Raw genomic sequence first — 16,447 nt, forward strand, 5'->3', positions numbered from 1 at the left:
CTTTCTCTCATCTCTCTTCCTTTCCCATCAATCTTTTGCTTTTCTTCTTCTTTTCTCAAATGGTCTTTCTCTCTCGTCATTCCTTCTTTCTCTTCTATCCTAGTTCTTCTCCTTCTTAATGTCTTCTCTTCTCCCTCTCTCTCTCTTTCTGTCCTGTCTTCTTCCGCTTCTTCTTTCTCTGCCTTCTCATCATCTGACTTTCTATTACAGGTAGCAAAGGAAAGACAAGCCAAACACGACACACCCCCATCTATCTATCTACACAATTCAGCCTTTCCTATGCACGCAGTCACCTTCTTCATCTGCAGCATCCAAGTCTTCTCTTTCCTTCTTTCTTGTTCTCCAAGTCAATCAAAAGTCCTCTTCTTCCTCCTTCTAGTTGGTCTCTTCTTCTTCTCTCTAAAAAAGGAAGAAGAAGATCCTTATCATCCTTACCCTCTGAGCAATCTCGTTGACTTCCCTCCTTCCTTGGTACTCGACCCGGCAGTCCCCTTTGGCCCCTCCCCGGTGTACCTCTAACACCGACTGATCTCTCTATCTTCTTTCTTTCCTTCCTTCTCTTTCGAAGATCTCTTGAATCTAGTTCTTCTTCCGCTAGCCGTTTCAATAGCGAAGGAAAAGTATCTTTTATCTCTGTGGATATCTATCCATCACTTTCTCTTTAGCACAGTGCATTTCTTTCTTTCTGTCGAGTGTAAAAAAGCCACCCCTTTCGGCCTATCATCCTTCGACGAAGATCTCTTCTTTTGCTTCTCAAACCATTCAGAAGAAAGCAGCGACGGCTCTTTCTTCTCTTCTGCTCTCCTCTCTGGTCTCTTACACAAAGAACGATCTCCTCGAGAAGCGTCATCTGCACTAGGAGACCCCTGTAGAGGAGAAACTTCACAAAGAGGGACTTTGATCGAACTATGTAAAGATGATTGATGTGTATCGTCACTACTCCTCCCCCTCCTATTGCACTGCCTCTTAGGGAGGAGCTTTGTCCCTTTCTCTTTATCTGGAGAAGGTTTTCTTCGGAGGTCCTTCTCACGTAGAGATGAGAAAACAAGAGAAGTAGAAGGAGCAAGAAAAGAAGAGAATGAAGATGAAGAAGAGGATGCTTTCTTGAAATCTTTCTGGAGAGCTCCGTCAAGCTGACAGTCTTTCTTTTCCTTCTTCTCTCTTTCTGTTGATTTGGAGAGAATCTGAGAAGGGGGAGGTAGAGACGTAGAAGAAGAAGAATTCTTCGAAGCTCGAGTCGACGAAGAGCGCGAGAGATGAGAAAAAACAAGAGAAGGGACAGACTTCGAGTTCAAAAGAGAAGAAGAGGAAGGGGACAATTGTCGCTGAGAGAAGGAAGATGAGGAAGGGAAAGAAGAAGATGTTTGCTGTTTCTTCTTCCGCGTTAACAGCTTTCCTGTCTCCAGCGATGAAGATGATAAAGAGACATGTGCTCCATGTGTTCTATCTAGACTTTCTGGGCCATTCTTCTTTTTCTCTTCCTTCTTGTCTTCATCGTCATGTTCGCCTTTTTGGAGAAGATCTGCGACCTGTATTCCTTCTTGGTGACCTTCTCTATTGAGATGCTCTCGTTCCTTTCCTCTCCCCTTCTTTCTCTCATCCTTTTCTCCTTTTTCTTCCTCTTCTTTTCTTTCTCGATCTCTTGATAGAGAAACACGATGGGCGCTGTCTTCCCGCTTGCATAGTGATCTTCTATTGCTTCCGGATGAAGAAGAAAGAGACGAGATAAGAAGCTCTTCCTTATGAGGGTATACCTTCTCAAAGAGACCTCCCGAAGCTTGACGAGTGAGCCAGGCACCTCTTCCTAGGCGTGGGGGTAAGGACGGAGATCTCTTCCATATAGGAGTCTTCGAGACTAGAGAAGGGGAGACAACAACAGAAGCTTTTCGAGTCAAGAATGGATTCGTTTCTCTCTGCATTTCGTCTTCTTTTTCATCTTGTAAAGTGATGTCTCTCTTCTTCTCAGACCCCATTTTGGAGCTCCCTTGGTCTTTCCCTCTGTCCTTATCAAGAGAAGAAGAAAGACAAGCCGATGACGAAGAAGAAGAAAAAGTCTCCAGACATGGCTGTTGTCTCGTGTCTACATCTCTCCCTTGAGAGGCTTCATCCTGTAGACCATGGGGAGAATTGCTTTGTTCCTCGAGAGACAAAGGAGAGATAGTTCGACCTCGAGAGTCTTTCTTCAGAATCCTCTGTGTGAGGGAAGAAGTCGTCTTGTTCTCTTCTTTTTGTTCTCGTTCTACTTCTATAGACAAGTCCCTTTCTTTCACTTTCTCTTCTCTCAATGCGGGAGAAGAGCTAGACGTCTCTTCACCTTGTCCTGCGAGGGAAGATGAAGTTCTATGGTCTTGTTGGGTCAAAGGTAAAGACTGAGGGGTGGAGAAAAGAAGGGGAGCTTGTTCATGTATCTCGAGGGTGTCATGTAGAAGAGATTCTCTTGTACGTATCGACTCGTCTCTCTCCATGACTTCGAGCTCTTCTCTTTTATCGTCTCTTTCTTGTGACCTCGAAACTTCTCGTTCTTTCTCTCTGGGAGATTCTCCTAGGTCTTCTTCTTCTTCTCCTAATCTTCGACATCTCTCTTCATCCCCCTGCAAAGAGGAGTCATCTTCCCTATCACCTCTATCTCTCTCCTTCTTCGCCTTCATCGATGTCTCTTCCTTCTTCTCTACATCATTCGGTTGTTTTGTCTCTGGTGGAGACGTCAGCACAAGTTTTCTCTTTTCATGTCTCCTCTCATTCTTCTCTCTCTCTATCTGTTCATCTCCTCCTTCTCTCAATAGACCCGTCCCTCTCTTCCTATCTTCCTTATAAGTCTCCTCTTCTTTCTCTTCACTCCGCTCTTGTTGAACGGAGAGAATCTCTTCTTTCTTCTTCTCTTCTTCTCTCTGATGAGACAGACCTGCCGCTGCCTCATCATGAGCTCGTCTCAGGAAAAGCATCTGAAGAAGCTCCTGTTGTTGTCTCTGAAGAATGCGTGCTAGTTCAAGGGCCTCTTCTGCCGATAAGAGCCCTGGAGAGAAGGAGAACTCTCCTGGCGTGGCTCCTGTTGAAAAATCGAATGAAGAGGAAGATGAAGAGGTCAAGCCTGTCCCACCTCCTCCTAGGAGATTCCTGCCGCGTCTTGGTAGACTGGCCCCAGTGTATGTGCTTGAGAAGGGAAGTGGTGTATGGGCAAGAGAAGAAGAAGAAGAAGAGAGAAGAGATGATGGAGATGTCCGATTCAAGAAGAGATGTGAAGAAGAGGAAGAGAAAGATGTTTTAGAAGATCCAGAAAGAGAAGAAGGATGGAGAGGCACGCCTGAGATAGAAGAAGAATGATGAGGAAGAAAAGAAGCATGCGAAGGAGGAGGGGGAGGTGTACATACACTCGATGGGTTGGTAGGGGGTCTCTTGTTCGGTTGTTCTCTTCTTACTCCTCCTCTTCTTGTGCTGTGTGGGGAACTTCGAGAGGAATGGACTACCTCTTCTATCTTGAGGCCTCCTAAGTCTAATGAAACGGATGAAGAAGAGATAAGACTCGATCCTAAGAGAGGTAAGGAAGTATCAGCCACGTGAGGGGACGAAGGAGAGACGGGTGAATGTTGATGGCCTAACGTATCATCTATAGAAGATAAAGAAAGCATTCCTTCCGCCGTTGGCAAAGAAGAAGAAGACTGAGAGGAGAGATTTGCAGGTCTGATGTCGGGTATAGGTAGAACAACTACATTTCTTTCTTCTTCTTCTACTGGACTCCGGGGACAAGGAAGAGAAGGAGATAAAAAGGGTGAAAAAGAAGAAGAAGGCAAGTGTTTTCCTTGTTCTTCTTCTTCTCCTCCTCCTTGGTCTTCTTGTACTGTCATAGAACTTGAGAGGTGAGAAGAAGAAGAAAGGCTTTCTCCCTGGGGGTGGGGTTGTCGAGGCGAAGGTCTCCTAGTTGAAGATAGAGGGACAGACAAGAACGGAGACTTGGTATCTTGATGGGAAGAGAAGCATGTCTTTGTACGGGAATCCTTTAGATGAAAAGAAGAAGAAGAAGCGACAGGAGAGAGAAGTCCAGGGATGTGATTCTTCTTGAAAAGGAGATGTGAAGGAGAATACATACACGAAGAAGAAGAAGAAAACGAAGAGGGGGATTTCTTCTTATGAGAAAGATTGCCGTTCCTTTCTTGTTTTTGCATCATAGCTAGAGTAGCAGCTAGTCTTTTATGCTGACTCCTCGCTGAAGAAGGTGAGAGTCTATGAGAAGAAGAAGAAGAAGAGAAGGAAGAGGAAGAAAAGTCGATCTTCCCGACATCCCGTGGAGAGCGATAGGAAAAGAGAACTTCGCCCCCAGTAGGTCCGCTCCCAGGGGGGACATTCAGACGTGAGGAAGAAAACATAGAGGAGGAGCAGATCGAAGCAGAAGAAGAAGGAGAGCAGCAAACAGGAGAAGAAGAAAGAGAGGAGGAGAAAGATTCATCTTCGTGCTTGACGGTACCATGAAGATGATGTATAGGAGATGAAGAGGAAAGAAGAAGAAGACCTGTTGAAGAGAATCTTCTCTTTTCTCCTTCTTCTCTTCTCTCGTCATGTCTGAAACCTAGGCCTTCTTTTCCCCCAGCTACTCGTGAAGAAGGAGGAACTGACGCCGAGAGAGAATTAGAGAGAAGAGCCGCTTTCTTAAAGAGAGACGGTAGATGCCGAAGATCTCCCCTCTCGCTCCTGCCATTCTGTAAAGGACGACGAAGAAAAGCACCACCTCCATGCTGAAAAAGAAACATATCCTGCGGCGAGAAAGTTAAAGAAGGAGAAGAAGAAGATGAAGGATTCTGTTGAAGAGAACAAGAAGAGGAAGAGGAAGAAGAAGAAGAAAAGAAGAGAGAATGCTTGAGCTGTTGTAGCTGTCGATGCTCTTTCTCCAATAAGATATAAGGGCAAGCTTCACATCGGCGACACCCCACTCCCTCTCTACGAGAGCCCAGATTCTTCTTAGCCTCTTTCTCGTGAGGAGGAGAGGGAAGAGAAGAAGAAGAATGAGGGCGAAGAAGATCTGCGGTGGATCTTCGGCTTTTGTTCTGTCCCTGAGAAGATGCTTGATGAGATAGACGAGGCGTTCTATATCTCTGTTGTAGAGGGGCTCCGCTTCCTCTCCAAGGAGGCCGTTGAGAGAGAGATAAAGGAGAAGAAGAAGAACGGAGAGAGAGGGGTGTTCTCTCGGTCTTGAGGCGTGAAGAGTAAGAAGACGAAGAAGAAGAAGGAAGAGAAGATGATCGAAATGCTCTAGAGGAAGACTTGACGGGGGGGGGTCTCTTCGCGTCAAGACGAGGAGATGAAGAACTGCGAGGTTTCTGGAACGAAGAAGCGCGAGAAGAAGGAAGGGTCTTACAAAGAGACTGAGCGCTCGAGAGGAGCCCTTTCTTTCTTGAAAGAGTGGAAGAGGGAGAAGAAGCAGAAGAAGAGTCCATGCGACGTTGATGGTGAGACGTCGTGAAAGGGAGGTTGTTTTCTTCTTCTCCTCCTCTTCCTTCTTTGTCCTTTTCTTCATCTTGTTCATTTTGATCAAGAGGATGAGATCTTTCTTGTTCTTCTTTCTCTCCCTGCAAAGCATTACACAGACAAGGAACGTGAGATTTAAAGATGAAGAATCACGAAAAGAAGACCCGTCATCCACTGTATACGCCTTCATAACTCCCACCAAAGCAACACACTCGCTCTCTACTTACTCTATCTACTCATCTATCTGCATATCTACACGTCACTAATCTATCTGTCTATTTGTCGTTTTTCTCTCTACCTACCTGTCGTTGATCTATCTATCTACCTGTCGTTGATCTATCTATCTATCTATCTATCTATCTATCTATCTATCTATCTTTAATCTATCTATCTTTAATCTATCTATCTATCTATCTATCTTTAATCTATCTATCTATCTTTAATCTATCTCTCTGAGATGTATCTATTTGTGTGTGCCTTTTTGTCAATCTCCACCAGGATAGTGCGACTTCTCCTCAATCTCTTATCAGTCTCTGTTGGTCTTCTGTATGTTGGATTCTTCTTCTTCTTCCTTACCGAGAGGTTGCTGTGCTCGAAGAGACACGCTGCTGCCTTGGGGTCTCTTCTATCAGCATGTGCTTCTTCTTCTTCTCTTTCAGTAGAATCTCTTCTCTTTTCTTCTCCAGTACAGACAAAAGATCTATCATCTCTTCTCTGTGGAGATCGAATTGAACAACCAAATGAAGATAAAGAACGCACTTCCTTTCCTTCTTCTCTTGTTGCCGAAACTTCTACTGCTTCTTCCGCATTCATCTTCCCTTCTATCTCCTCGTCACCTTGATCAGTTAGCACACCTAAACAAAGAGAAGAAGAAGAAAGAAGAAGACGGCAGCAGGACGATCTTTCGTGTTTCTCTTTCTCCTTTGTCTCATGTTGTTCTTCTTCTCCTTCTTGTACGGGTGTCTCTTCCTCTCTCCTCGTTGGAGAGATCGTAGGCATATGTTTCTTTCTCTCCGTCTCACACATAGTACAGCAACAAGGACAGATCAAAACAGATGAAGAGATAGGAGACCGTTCATCTTCTTTCTGTCTTTCAGGAGGTAAGGAAGGAGATCGAGAACCATCCCCTTTCTGCTCTCTTTCTTCTTCTTCTTTTCCTGCCTTTCCTACCTTATGGTGGCTGCCATCTTCATCTCCTTCACTTTGTGTTTCTTCCTCCCCCTTATCTGTGGTATCTGAACTTGAAGACGAAATCGACACAGCTCCTATCTCGTTCTTTCTCTCTGATCTTCTTCTCCTTCTCCTTCTTGATGGAAAAAACTGTCCTTCTTCCTCTTCTCCTCTTATAAGCCGATGTTTCAGATGACTCCTATTGGTCTCCTTGCCTCGTAGGAGACTTCTCAATCCTCTTGACCTATCTTCTTCTTCTTCTCCTTCTCTTTCATATGCCTTCAGCCGAGCGATAAACTTTCTCTTGAAAGAAGCACCTGCAATAAGAGAGGCCGCTGACCTCAATCGACGCAAAGAAAAAGTACGGGGGGGACCAGGGCGTGTCGATGCCGACGAGGCAGAACAAGAAGAAGAGGTCGTTACATCTAATGCTATAGGGAAGGATGAAGAAAAAGCAGAAGAAGGAGCTAACAATGGTGCTAAATGAGAAGAAGAAGAAAGATGAGATGAGTGTTCTTCTTCCTGTTCATTTGCTCCTTTTTGTGGTATTAGGAGATTCTCCTCTGGGTATAGAGAATGACCTCCGAATGCTGTCAGAGGATCTGATGATAGTTTCTCTTCCTCTTGGTTCTTCTCTTCGACCGTCTCTTTTCTCTTTTCTCTTTCTTGGTCATTCTCATTTTCTTCTTCTTCTTCCTGCGGTTTTCTATCCTTCTCCAGCACTTCGTGTTCTTCTTCTTCTTCTTTGTCTCTCGTCTCAACTTCCTCGCTTCTTCTCCTCCTCTTCTCTTCTATCGCTGAGTCTTCTTCTTCTCTTCTGTGTGGGGGAAGAGGCCTGGCGATGAGCTCTTCATTCTGATGGAGCGACAGTAGGACAGAAGAAGATCTTGTGTGTTTACAGGGAGACAGAGGAAGAGAGAGAGAGAGATCAGAGAGATGTGGGACACTAGGAAGCTCCTCGTCTTTATCTCGAGAACGCGGTAGAGAGATGAAAGGAAGCGAAGATTGAGTTAAGGATGCCTCTCCAGTCTCTTCTTGATCGGCTGGCTCCAAGCTTGGAGAGAGAGAAGAAGAGAAATTTCTTGCCGGGGAATGAGGAAAAGCGGCAGGAGAAGAAGAAGAAGAACAGAATGCTGGAGAAGAAGAAGAAGAGGAAGGAGGAGAAGAAGAAGACTCTCGATGTTTTTCTTGGGTGTCGATCAGTGGAGATGGCTGAGTAGAAGAAGAAGAAGAAGACTCAGCATCTTCATCGTTACCGTGAGCGATCTCCGAATCATGGAGAAGGACTTCTTCTTGTGTTTGAAGGATATTTTCTCTCCCTACAGATACGTCACAAGGAGAAGAAGAAAAAGCAAAGGGAGAAGAGTAAGGAGGAAGAACGCCTTCTCCTTTCTCTCTCTTCTCTTCATCTTCCTCTTGGGGTGATCCTGTAGCCCTATCAAGACACACATTCTTCATGCTCTTATCCTTCCAAATGCCTCCTCCTTGTTCTTCTTCTTCTGCTTCTCCTTCCTTCTCTTCTTCTCCTACCTCTCTTACACAACTTCCTGGGGTATTTCCCACCTCACCGCGGGGTCCATGAGGAAGAGAGTTTCTGGAAGGTGTTTCGATGCCCACTAACGAAGGAGTAGTCCTCCATGAGAGAGAAAGAGGCTGATGACCATAGAGATGAAATTCCTCGTGAGTTAGTGGGTCTTTTGCTCTATCTTCTATCCTTATGTCTCTTCTGTTTTCTTCGTCTGTCGTCTCAGGTGAAGAAGAGCTTTCTCTCCATCCCTGAGTCCGAGAGAGAAGAAGGGGAGAGATAGAAGAAGAGACCTCTGTTATGTTTGAATATTGATCTAAAACAAGATCTACGTGAACCAAGGCGGCTTCTTTCTTTCCCGCATTCATCCTCCCTGTCTCTTCTTCTTCTTCTTGGTGTTCCCTCTCCTCTTTCTTTCTTTCCTCCTCACTCTTCTCTTCTCTTTCTTCACCTGTCACTTCAGCATCTTTCTCTAGGAGAGACACTTTTCGAAATGAAGAAGGCGAAAGAGATTTCTTATCAAAAGGAGAAGTTTGGTCAGGAGAAGAGGAAGAAAAAGAAGGAGAGAAAGGAATGAAGAAAGGAGGAAGAGACGGTTTATGAAGAGAGAAGAAAGGTTGAGAAGGTGTCTTGTCGTCATCTCCCGAGAGCTTCTTCTCTTCTTTTCTTCTCGAGAACCTAAGACTTTTTCTCATCGATGTCGAGCTAGAGAAACTCCCTACACACGAGGCGGACGATGACGCAGGAGATCTACCCCCCGGAAAGAGACTAAGATGAGGAGAAGAAGAAGAAGGAAAGAAATGAGAAGGAGAAGAAGACAGATGGAGAGGACTGGACGAAGAAAGGGAAGTAAGATATGGAGATAAAGAAACATATGGAAAAGAGGAGAGTTGTTCCTTCTCTCTCTCAAGATCATTATCATCATCTTCTAGAACGTGCTCTTCTTCTTTCTCTTTCTCGTTAATTTCTTCATGTCCTCTCTTTCTCACTTTTCTTCTTCTTCTTCTGTTCATTATGAGAGCATCTTCTTCTTCCTTTTCTTCTTCCTCATGACGACGCCGTCGCTTTTTTCCTTCTCTTCTTCTTGCTAGCCTCATTTTTCCTTTACGTTGAATCCACGTTCTCTCCTCGGGGTGTTCAAGCTCTCCTATAAGAATGTCTTCTTCTTCTTTATCACCCTCAACACTTTCTCTTTCTTGATCTACACAGTTGTCTCCTTCTTCTTCTTTCATCCTCTTGTTTTCATCTTCTTCTTTCTCTTTCTCCTGAGCCTTCTCTTCTTGTCTTGGTCTATCTCTTTCTTCTTCTCCACTCAGAATACATTCTTCTTTCTTTTCTTCATCATCTTCTCCTCCGCTGGTCTCGTGTTCCTCTTCTTCTTTCTCTTTCTCTTTCTCTTCTTTTCTCAGAGACTCTTCTCTTTCACCCTGAAGTTTATATGAAGGTGAGGCCAGAGCATCTTTTCCTTGATAACAAGCACCTCCTCGAGACTCTCCTAATGAAGAACAGTAAAGACTTGGAGAAAGATCAGGAATGAACCCTCCATCTCTGGATTGATCATCTAGACGATCTAAGCTCTTCATCTGGATTTCCTTCTCTTTCTTCTCTCTCTTCTTGATCTCTCCTTCTCTCTTATCTTTCCCCTCAGTCTCTCCTCTAGGCGCAACACACCCCCCGAGAGAATTGATGCCAGCTCGAGAGACTACACTCACTTTATCCGGCCAATCTCTTTCTTTCTCTTCTTCTCTTTCTTCTTCTTCTCTTTCTTTCTCTTCATCTCTTTCTTCATCTTCTTCTCTTTCTTGGTGTTCATACAAAGTAAGTGAAGAGAGAAGTTGTTCATGCGGAGAGAAGGAAGCACGAGGAGTTTGTACTCTCTTCTTGTGGTGGTCTTTGATACCGTATCCTATACATTCCCCCTCAGCGGACTGAGAAAGAGGGAATCTTCTCTCTTTTTTATCTTCTTCTTCTTCGTCGTGGTGCCCTTCTCTCTTTTCACCGTCTTCTTTCTCTTCTTCTTGTTCTCTTTCTTCTTCGTCCTCTGTCTGTAGAGTGGAATTCTCTGTCTCGTAGTCGTCACTGACATAGATCACTTTGAAGAGACCCCCATCTAAACATGCTGTCTCGTCTTCTTCTTCTCCTTCCTTCTTCTCTCGTCCTATCTTCTTCTTCTTTTTCTTCGTCTTTCTTCCTTTTACCATCTCGACACTACCAAATTCGTGACAACGACGGCTATCTTGTTCTGAAAGAGAGAGAGGGCGAAGAAGAATCGCAGCAGAGGTCTCTATAAAGACATTTGTATCTACAGGCTCTGCTGGTACTCTATTATCATGCAAGAGAAGCTCTCCAACGGAGAAAGAAAGGCAAGGACTTTCTTTCCTCCCTTCCTCTCTTTCTTCTACGAAACAAGAAGAGAGAGAGGGAGAAGAACAAGAAGAAGAGAGAGAGGGAGGAGAAGAAGAAGAAAGATCTTCTGAGAGGATATCGATAGCATCCTCATTATCATCATCCTCATGGTAGGTGAAGCTCGCATTCTCTTTATGGAGTGTATCTTTACAAGCCTCCTTCTCATTGCTCTGCCGCAGTAGCTCAGCAGGGGGAACGAGAGAAATAGAAGGAGGAGGAGAAGAGAAAGAAGAAGACTTTATTTCTTCTTCTCTCGGAGATGCAAAGGAAGGACAAGAGATGCTCTTGGTCCTCTCTGAATGGGGTCTATGTTTAGCGCCGTCCAGATCATCATGAACTTCATTCTTCCTATCTTCAATCGATAGGATAAAACGCCTGTAAGGTTGCATGGATGTATCATCGTCAGTATCACTTTGCTTCTTCTTCTTCTCTTCTTCTTTTTCATCTTCACTCTTGGCACTGGATTCTTTCCTTGAGAGAAGATCCACATTCTCCTGCTTCTCATCATTCATGTCTATATTTCTATCTACAGTAGAGAAAGTTGGGCTATCTTCTTCTTCTTCGTCTTGGGGCTTTTCTTCTTCTCTTCTTTTCTTCTTCTCTTCTTCTCTCTCTGACTCTTGTTCTCTCATCTCTATCTTATTTTCTCCATCAACGTGCTCTTTTTGAGAACCTCCTTCTAACGTAGAGAGGGAGGAAGAAGAGAAGGGAAGGAAAAGAACATCCATCTCTTCATTCCGCTCTTCAAGGATTCCTCTTTCTTCTTCTTCTCTCCTGTCCTTCTCTTCATCTTTTTCTCCGTCTTCTTCTTCTTCCCTATCTACATCCCCCGCCGTCTCCCTATGCATCTGTCTTTCTTCTTCTTTCCCCCGATGCTTCCCTCGCTCCTCTTCTTCTCTGTTGTTCCTCTCTCCGTACTCTTCTTCTTCTCTCCGATTCTTCTGCCTTTCTATCTCGCTTGTAGTCTTATCTTCGTTCTCCATGAGAGGGGGGGAGCATTCTTCTCTTGGTTTCTCCGCAAGCATTGACTGTCCTTCGCTCCCTCTCCTTACCCAGTCATTCACTAAAACATCTCTCTCTGTCTGTTTCATCCATTCTTCTTCTTGTTCTTCTTCTTCTTCTCTATGGTCATCTTCTCTTTCTCCATTCGTCGCTCTCGTCTCTTCTTCATTCATTCCTTCAACTTGTGTATCCCCTCCTCCTTTCTCTATAAGTTCCCTCACCCGCTCTTCTTCTCCTTCTTCTCTTCTCTCGATACTTCTTCTTTCAGCGATGTGTTTGTCATCTTCCTTTCTATCTCTCTCTTCGCTTTCTCTTCTTCTTCTCAACTCTCTCAGTTCACCATCGTCAGCCTCTTTTCTTTCTTCTCTTTCTCCTGATTTCTCTTCTCTCTCTTCTCCTTTTGCTGTCCTCTCGTTCTCTCTCTTATCTTCTCTATCTCTTCGCCTTTCACTCACTTCTTCTTCTCTCTCATCTAATCTCTCTTCTTCTTCTCTTTCTTTTTTGTCCCTTCCCTCTGTGTCGCTACGCACTTCGCCTTCTTTCTCTTCTATCTCAAGTCTTTTTCCTACGACCTCGCTCTCTTCCATTTCTCTCTCAGCGTTCTCTGCCTCGCCTTCTTCTCCTTTTCTTCTCCACCCTTCTTCTTCGTCTTCCTCATGTTCTTCTTCCTTTCCTTCCTCTTCTTCTTTGAATCTCTTATTCGCTTCTTTCACGTGTAGACTTCTGTCTTCTCTTCTTCTTCTGCTTGGCTCTTCTTGGACAAAATCCCTCTGCCCTTCTCTCCTCTTCTCTTCTCGTCTTCTTCTCTCTTTCCTCTCTTCTTCTTCTTCTAGCTTTTCATATCTTTCTTTCTGTCCGTTGATATTCTTCTGACTCGCATCACCATAACTCCTACGACTTGGATACATCCATCCCCGATCTCCCTCTTCATCTAATCCCTCTTGCTGTGTGTCTTCTCCTTCTCTCCATAAGTCTTCTTCTCTCATCGTCTCTACTTCTTCTTCTTCTCTTCCCTTCTCCTCCCCCTTGTCTTGCTCTCTCCCCTCTTCTTCTCCCTCTCTCTTCACCTTGATTTCTTCATCCTTTTCTCCTTCATGAACCGAAAGAGAATTCTCCATCTGTAGGGATCTCTCAGGTGAAGAGCAGCGATGAGGAAAGAGAGCCACCTTCCCTGCTGTCTCTCCTTCTCTTCTTTGTAGATAGAGAGATCGGCAGCTCACGGAGATTCTTGAAGAAGGAAAGAAAATTCCTGCCGGCATATCTAGAGGCTCTGCTTCCCTGGTTGATAGAATAGGAATGGTGCTGAAGATAGAACGATAAGGAGAAGAAGAAGAGAGAGGAGATGAAGAAGAGAGAGGAGAAGAAGGTGAGAGCTTATCGTGTAGGAGAGGGGGAGTATTATGATGATATGAAGAGCAGGAAGAAGCAGAGCAAGATAGAATAGCAGCAGAAGAGGATTCTATACAAGAAGAAGAAGGAGAAAGAGATGAAGAAGAAGAGGAAAATAGTGAAGTTTGAAGAGAAGGTGAGGCGGTTTTTCTCGAAACAAAAGAGAAGGAGGGAAAACAGGTAGAAGATCTTCTATTGCTGCTTTCCCATGTCCCCTCCTCTATCCTGTTGTGGTTCCTATGATGATGGCGACTCCTCTCTCTCCTGTACATCTCTATATCAGATGTTGTCTTATGTATTCTCTCCTTTCTTAGTGAAAGAAACCGAAAAGAAGAACAGACGACGTTCTCTTCATTCTCATCTTCCTCTAGTCTTCCATCCTTCTTCATCGCCATCATGATCTTCTCCGTCCACGAACCTCTCCCTCTCTCTTCCTTCTCTTCTTGCTCCTCCTCCTCCTCTTCCTCTTTCATCCCCCCTGCGATTCCTGCAGTACATAATAAGATTTCTCTCTTCGTCCCTCCTCCTTCACAGCTTGACTCAACCTGCAAACAGACAAGAAGAAAGACGCAAAGCCATCATCATTCATAGTCACTATCCACCTATAGAAAGAAAGAAAGAGTGAGAAGGAAAGAAAGAGTGAGAAAGAAAGAAACCCTCATCTTTTTCTTTTTCACATTCTATCTCGAAGAATAGTGAAAAGGTCATGACGATGTCCATACATATCTATCTATAGCCAGGTGGGCGTACGTTACGCACACACGGAAAACGACTAGATACATGGGTCGATACATAGGGATGTCTTTCTTCTTTTTTCTTCCTTTTCTCCTTTCTCTTTGGTCTTTTCCTTACTGAGCTTTCTTGAGACACTTATACCTTCTCTCCTTGTCCGTATCGCTTCAACAGGCTTCACTTCTTCCAACTGACTTCCGAGCCCCCCCGCCTTCAAGAGGGGAGCTATAACTAGACAGGAGGGTTGTTTCTCTAACGTGATCTCGACTCCTTTCTATAGAGTCACCCCTGTTTCGACTGCCTAGTCGATTGCATGCAGCTGAAGGAGTTGTCATGGGAAGTAATCGAAGAAAGGAGGAAGAGGAAGAAGAAGAAGTTCTCCTTCTTGTATTCGCATGGTGAGGTAGAGGAGGGAGAGGGGGCATCTTCCTATTAGTAGTGGTGGAGGTAGAAGATCGGCTTCCTCCTTCAGTATACTGGTATCCTTGGGGGGGTGCATGTCTTGCTTCTTCTTCTTCTTCGTGAGGCTTCATGACCGGGATAGAAGGATGTCTTCTTATAGGCTGTCACGTAAGGAAGGGACTCTCGTTATCAGCAGTTAGTTCATTGAGAGAGAGCGTCTTCATCTTCCTTCATCTTCTTTTTGTAGAGGAATCATGTTTTGATAAGACTTGTGATATCTCTATTTGCCTGTCTATTTATCCTTGTTACCTATGAAGGAGTGAATGAAACGAGTTCTGTAGAGTGAGGATAGGTGCTTCCTAAGGAGATAGATAGATAGATAGATTAAAGATAGATAGATAGATAGATAGAGTTGGGTGCTGACAAGCTTATCCATTCTGACTTCAAGAAAAACGATCCACCAGGGAGTCTGGACAAGAGAGATGATTTACAACACAGACAGACATCTATGGAGGTTTCTTCACATCCAAGAGAAGTTGCTCGAATCCTAGCTAGCTGCTTACTCTGAACTAGACACAGTGAGACACGTACGAGCTGTATATGATGTGAGGCAGCAATAGAGTAGACCGAGAGAAGAGCATGAAGAAGTGTGTGACGAAGGGCATGCAGTTGCAGTAGAAAGAGAAGACAAGCAGAAAGGAAAGATCAGGAAGATCTAGCTATATGTATGAAGAGAGTCACCTCATCATCTGTATGTACAGAGGAGTCCATTTTCGAGATGACTTACAGATCGACTTCGTGTTGAGGTTCCTTGTCTTTCATCTCCTGTTTTTTCTTCTTTCTCAAAGACCCTCGCTGGGTGTCCATGTTCATACAGCAGGCTTGCGTTGGACTCGCTCAAAGGGAGAAGAGAAGACGAAGAAGAAGAAGAGTGAGATATCGAAGAAGAAGAAGAAGATGAAAGAAGTTGTTCTTCATCTTCTTCTTCTCCTCCTCCTGGGACTCCCTCACTTCTTCTCACGCGTTCTTCTTCTTCTTCTTTTCTCTGTGGAAGGCGCATGTCTCCTTCTTCTTCCTTCTCCCAATCTGTCTTCTCTCTGATATATGGCACACGGGCACCTTCCTCAAACTCACACCAGTTCGCCGGCCTGTCATCGCCTTGACGCCTCCCAGTAGGAGATAATGTGACAGGTCTTCTTCTTCTATCTTGGAGAATGTTCTCTTCATCTCCCCTTCTTGTTGCTTCTTCTTCTCTTGCAAATCTTCCTCTTCGATCTTCTTCTCTCACTGCTTCAAGTCCATGTTCATCATGAATTTCTCTTCTTGGTAGACAGACATGTCTATCTTCTCTTCTCACCTGGTTGTTCCCATAGTCCTTCTCTTCTGCCTGTTCTCCTCGAGTTCTTCGCCCTTCTCTCCTTGATACCTGATTGGCGAAAGAAGAAGAAGGTCTTTCCTCGAAAGGTCTTTCATCCTTACCACGCGGAGGTCTAGATGTCTCTCTACCTTGTCGACTAGTAGATAGCGGCGGGAATGTCTGTCTATACGTAGAAGAAGAAGAAGGGGCATCAGCAGGCTGTAAGAGACGGGAGGAAGAAGAAGAAGGATGAGAAGAAGAAGAAGAACGTGTCCGACAATGAAGAGGAGAGGACTGAAATCTTTTTCTTCCTTCACTTTCTCTCTCTCCCCCTCTCCAAGAAGAGTCTTGAAACACCCCACCTTCTTCTTCGTCTTCTCTGAAGGTGCTATCTCTTTGATATAAAGGAGGGGGACGTGAAGGATTTGATCGATAGAAATGAGAAGGAGCCTCATAGGACGGGCACTCTGCTTCTCCCCTCAATCGATAAACATGTCTCCTCTGATCATGGTCATGTAGCTGTCTGTTAGATTCCCTCTCTCCTCCTGTAACGACACGAGGAGAAAGATATTGGATATCTTCATCTTCTCTTCCCTCTGGAGTTAACTCAAAGGAAGACGAAGAAGATGGAATAGACGGACAACAGACAGAAGAAGAGGAGCAGTCTCCTTCTCTCTTTTGCAGATCATCTTGTTCTATGTTATGATGGAGATGGCCGTGGGGATGATAGACATGCCGATGGCTCGCAGTTCCTGGTAGATCGGGAGGAGTCCTTGCGTCACGGTTGTCATGGAGGAGCGAAGCTCTTTGATAAGACAAGAAATCTTTTCTCTCTGATACAGGAGGCCGCAGTGTTTCACGATACTGAAGAGAAGAAGAAGAAGANNAAGAAGAAGAAGAAGGGTGAGAATGTCTTTTAGGTGGCTGTTGTCTTGAAGTCGCGCCGTCTTCTCTCCCTCGCCAATCAGGGCACATAGTGGCGCCGAGAGCAAGAGAAGAAGAAGAAG

At 44.6% G+C, this 16,447-nt stretch overlaps 1 protein-coding gene across 1 annotated transcript; it reads right to left on the reverse strand.

The window, feature by feature from the left end:
- Positions 1 to 650: 650 nt before the first annotated feature.
- Positions 651 to 16,415, reverse strand: CSUI_004778 (uncharacterized protein; the record flags this gene model as incomplete). The annotated part of the gene is made up of 4 exons (XM_068064962.1): positions 651 to 5,558; positions 6,034 to 13,494; positions 13,939 to 14,244; positions 14,871 to 16,415. 4 exons carry the CDS (start codon positions 16,413 to 16,415, stop codon positions 651 to 653), a joined length of 14,220 nt encoding a protein of 4,739 aa, XP_067923067.1.
- Positions 16,416 to 16,447: the final 32 nt, after the last annotated feature.

This window comes from Cystoisospora suis (genome assembly GCF_002600585.1).
Source record: "Cystoisospora suis strain Wien I chromosome Unknown contig_2268, whole genome shotgun sequence".
In the NCBI taxonomy this organism is placed as follows: Eukaryota; Apicomplexa; class Conoidasida; order Eucoccidiorida; family Sarcocystidae; genus Cystoisospora; species Cystoisospora suis.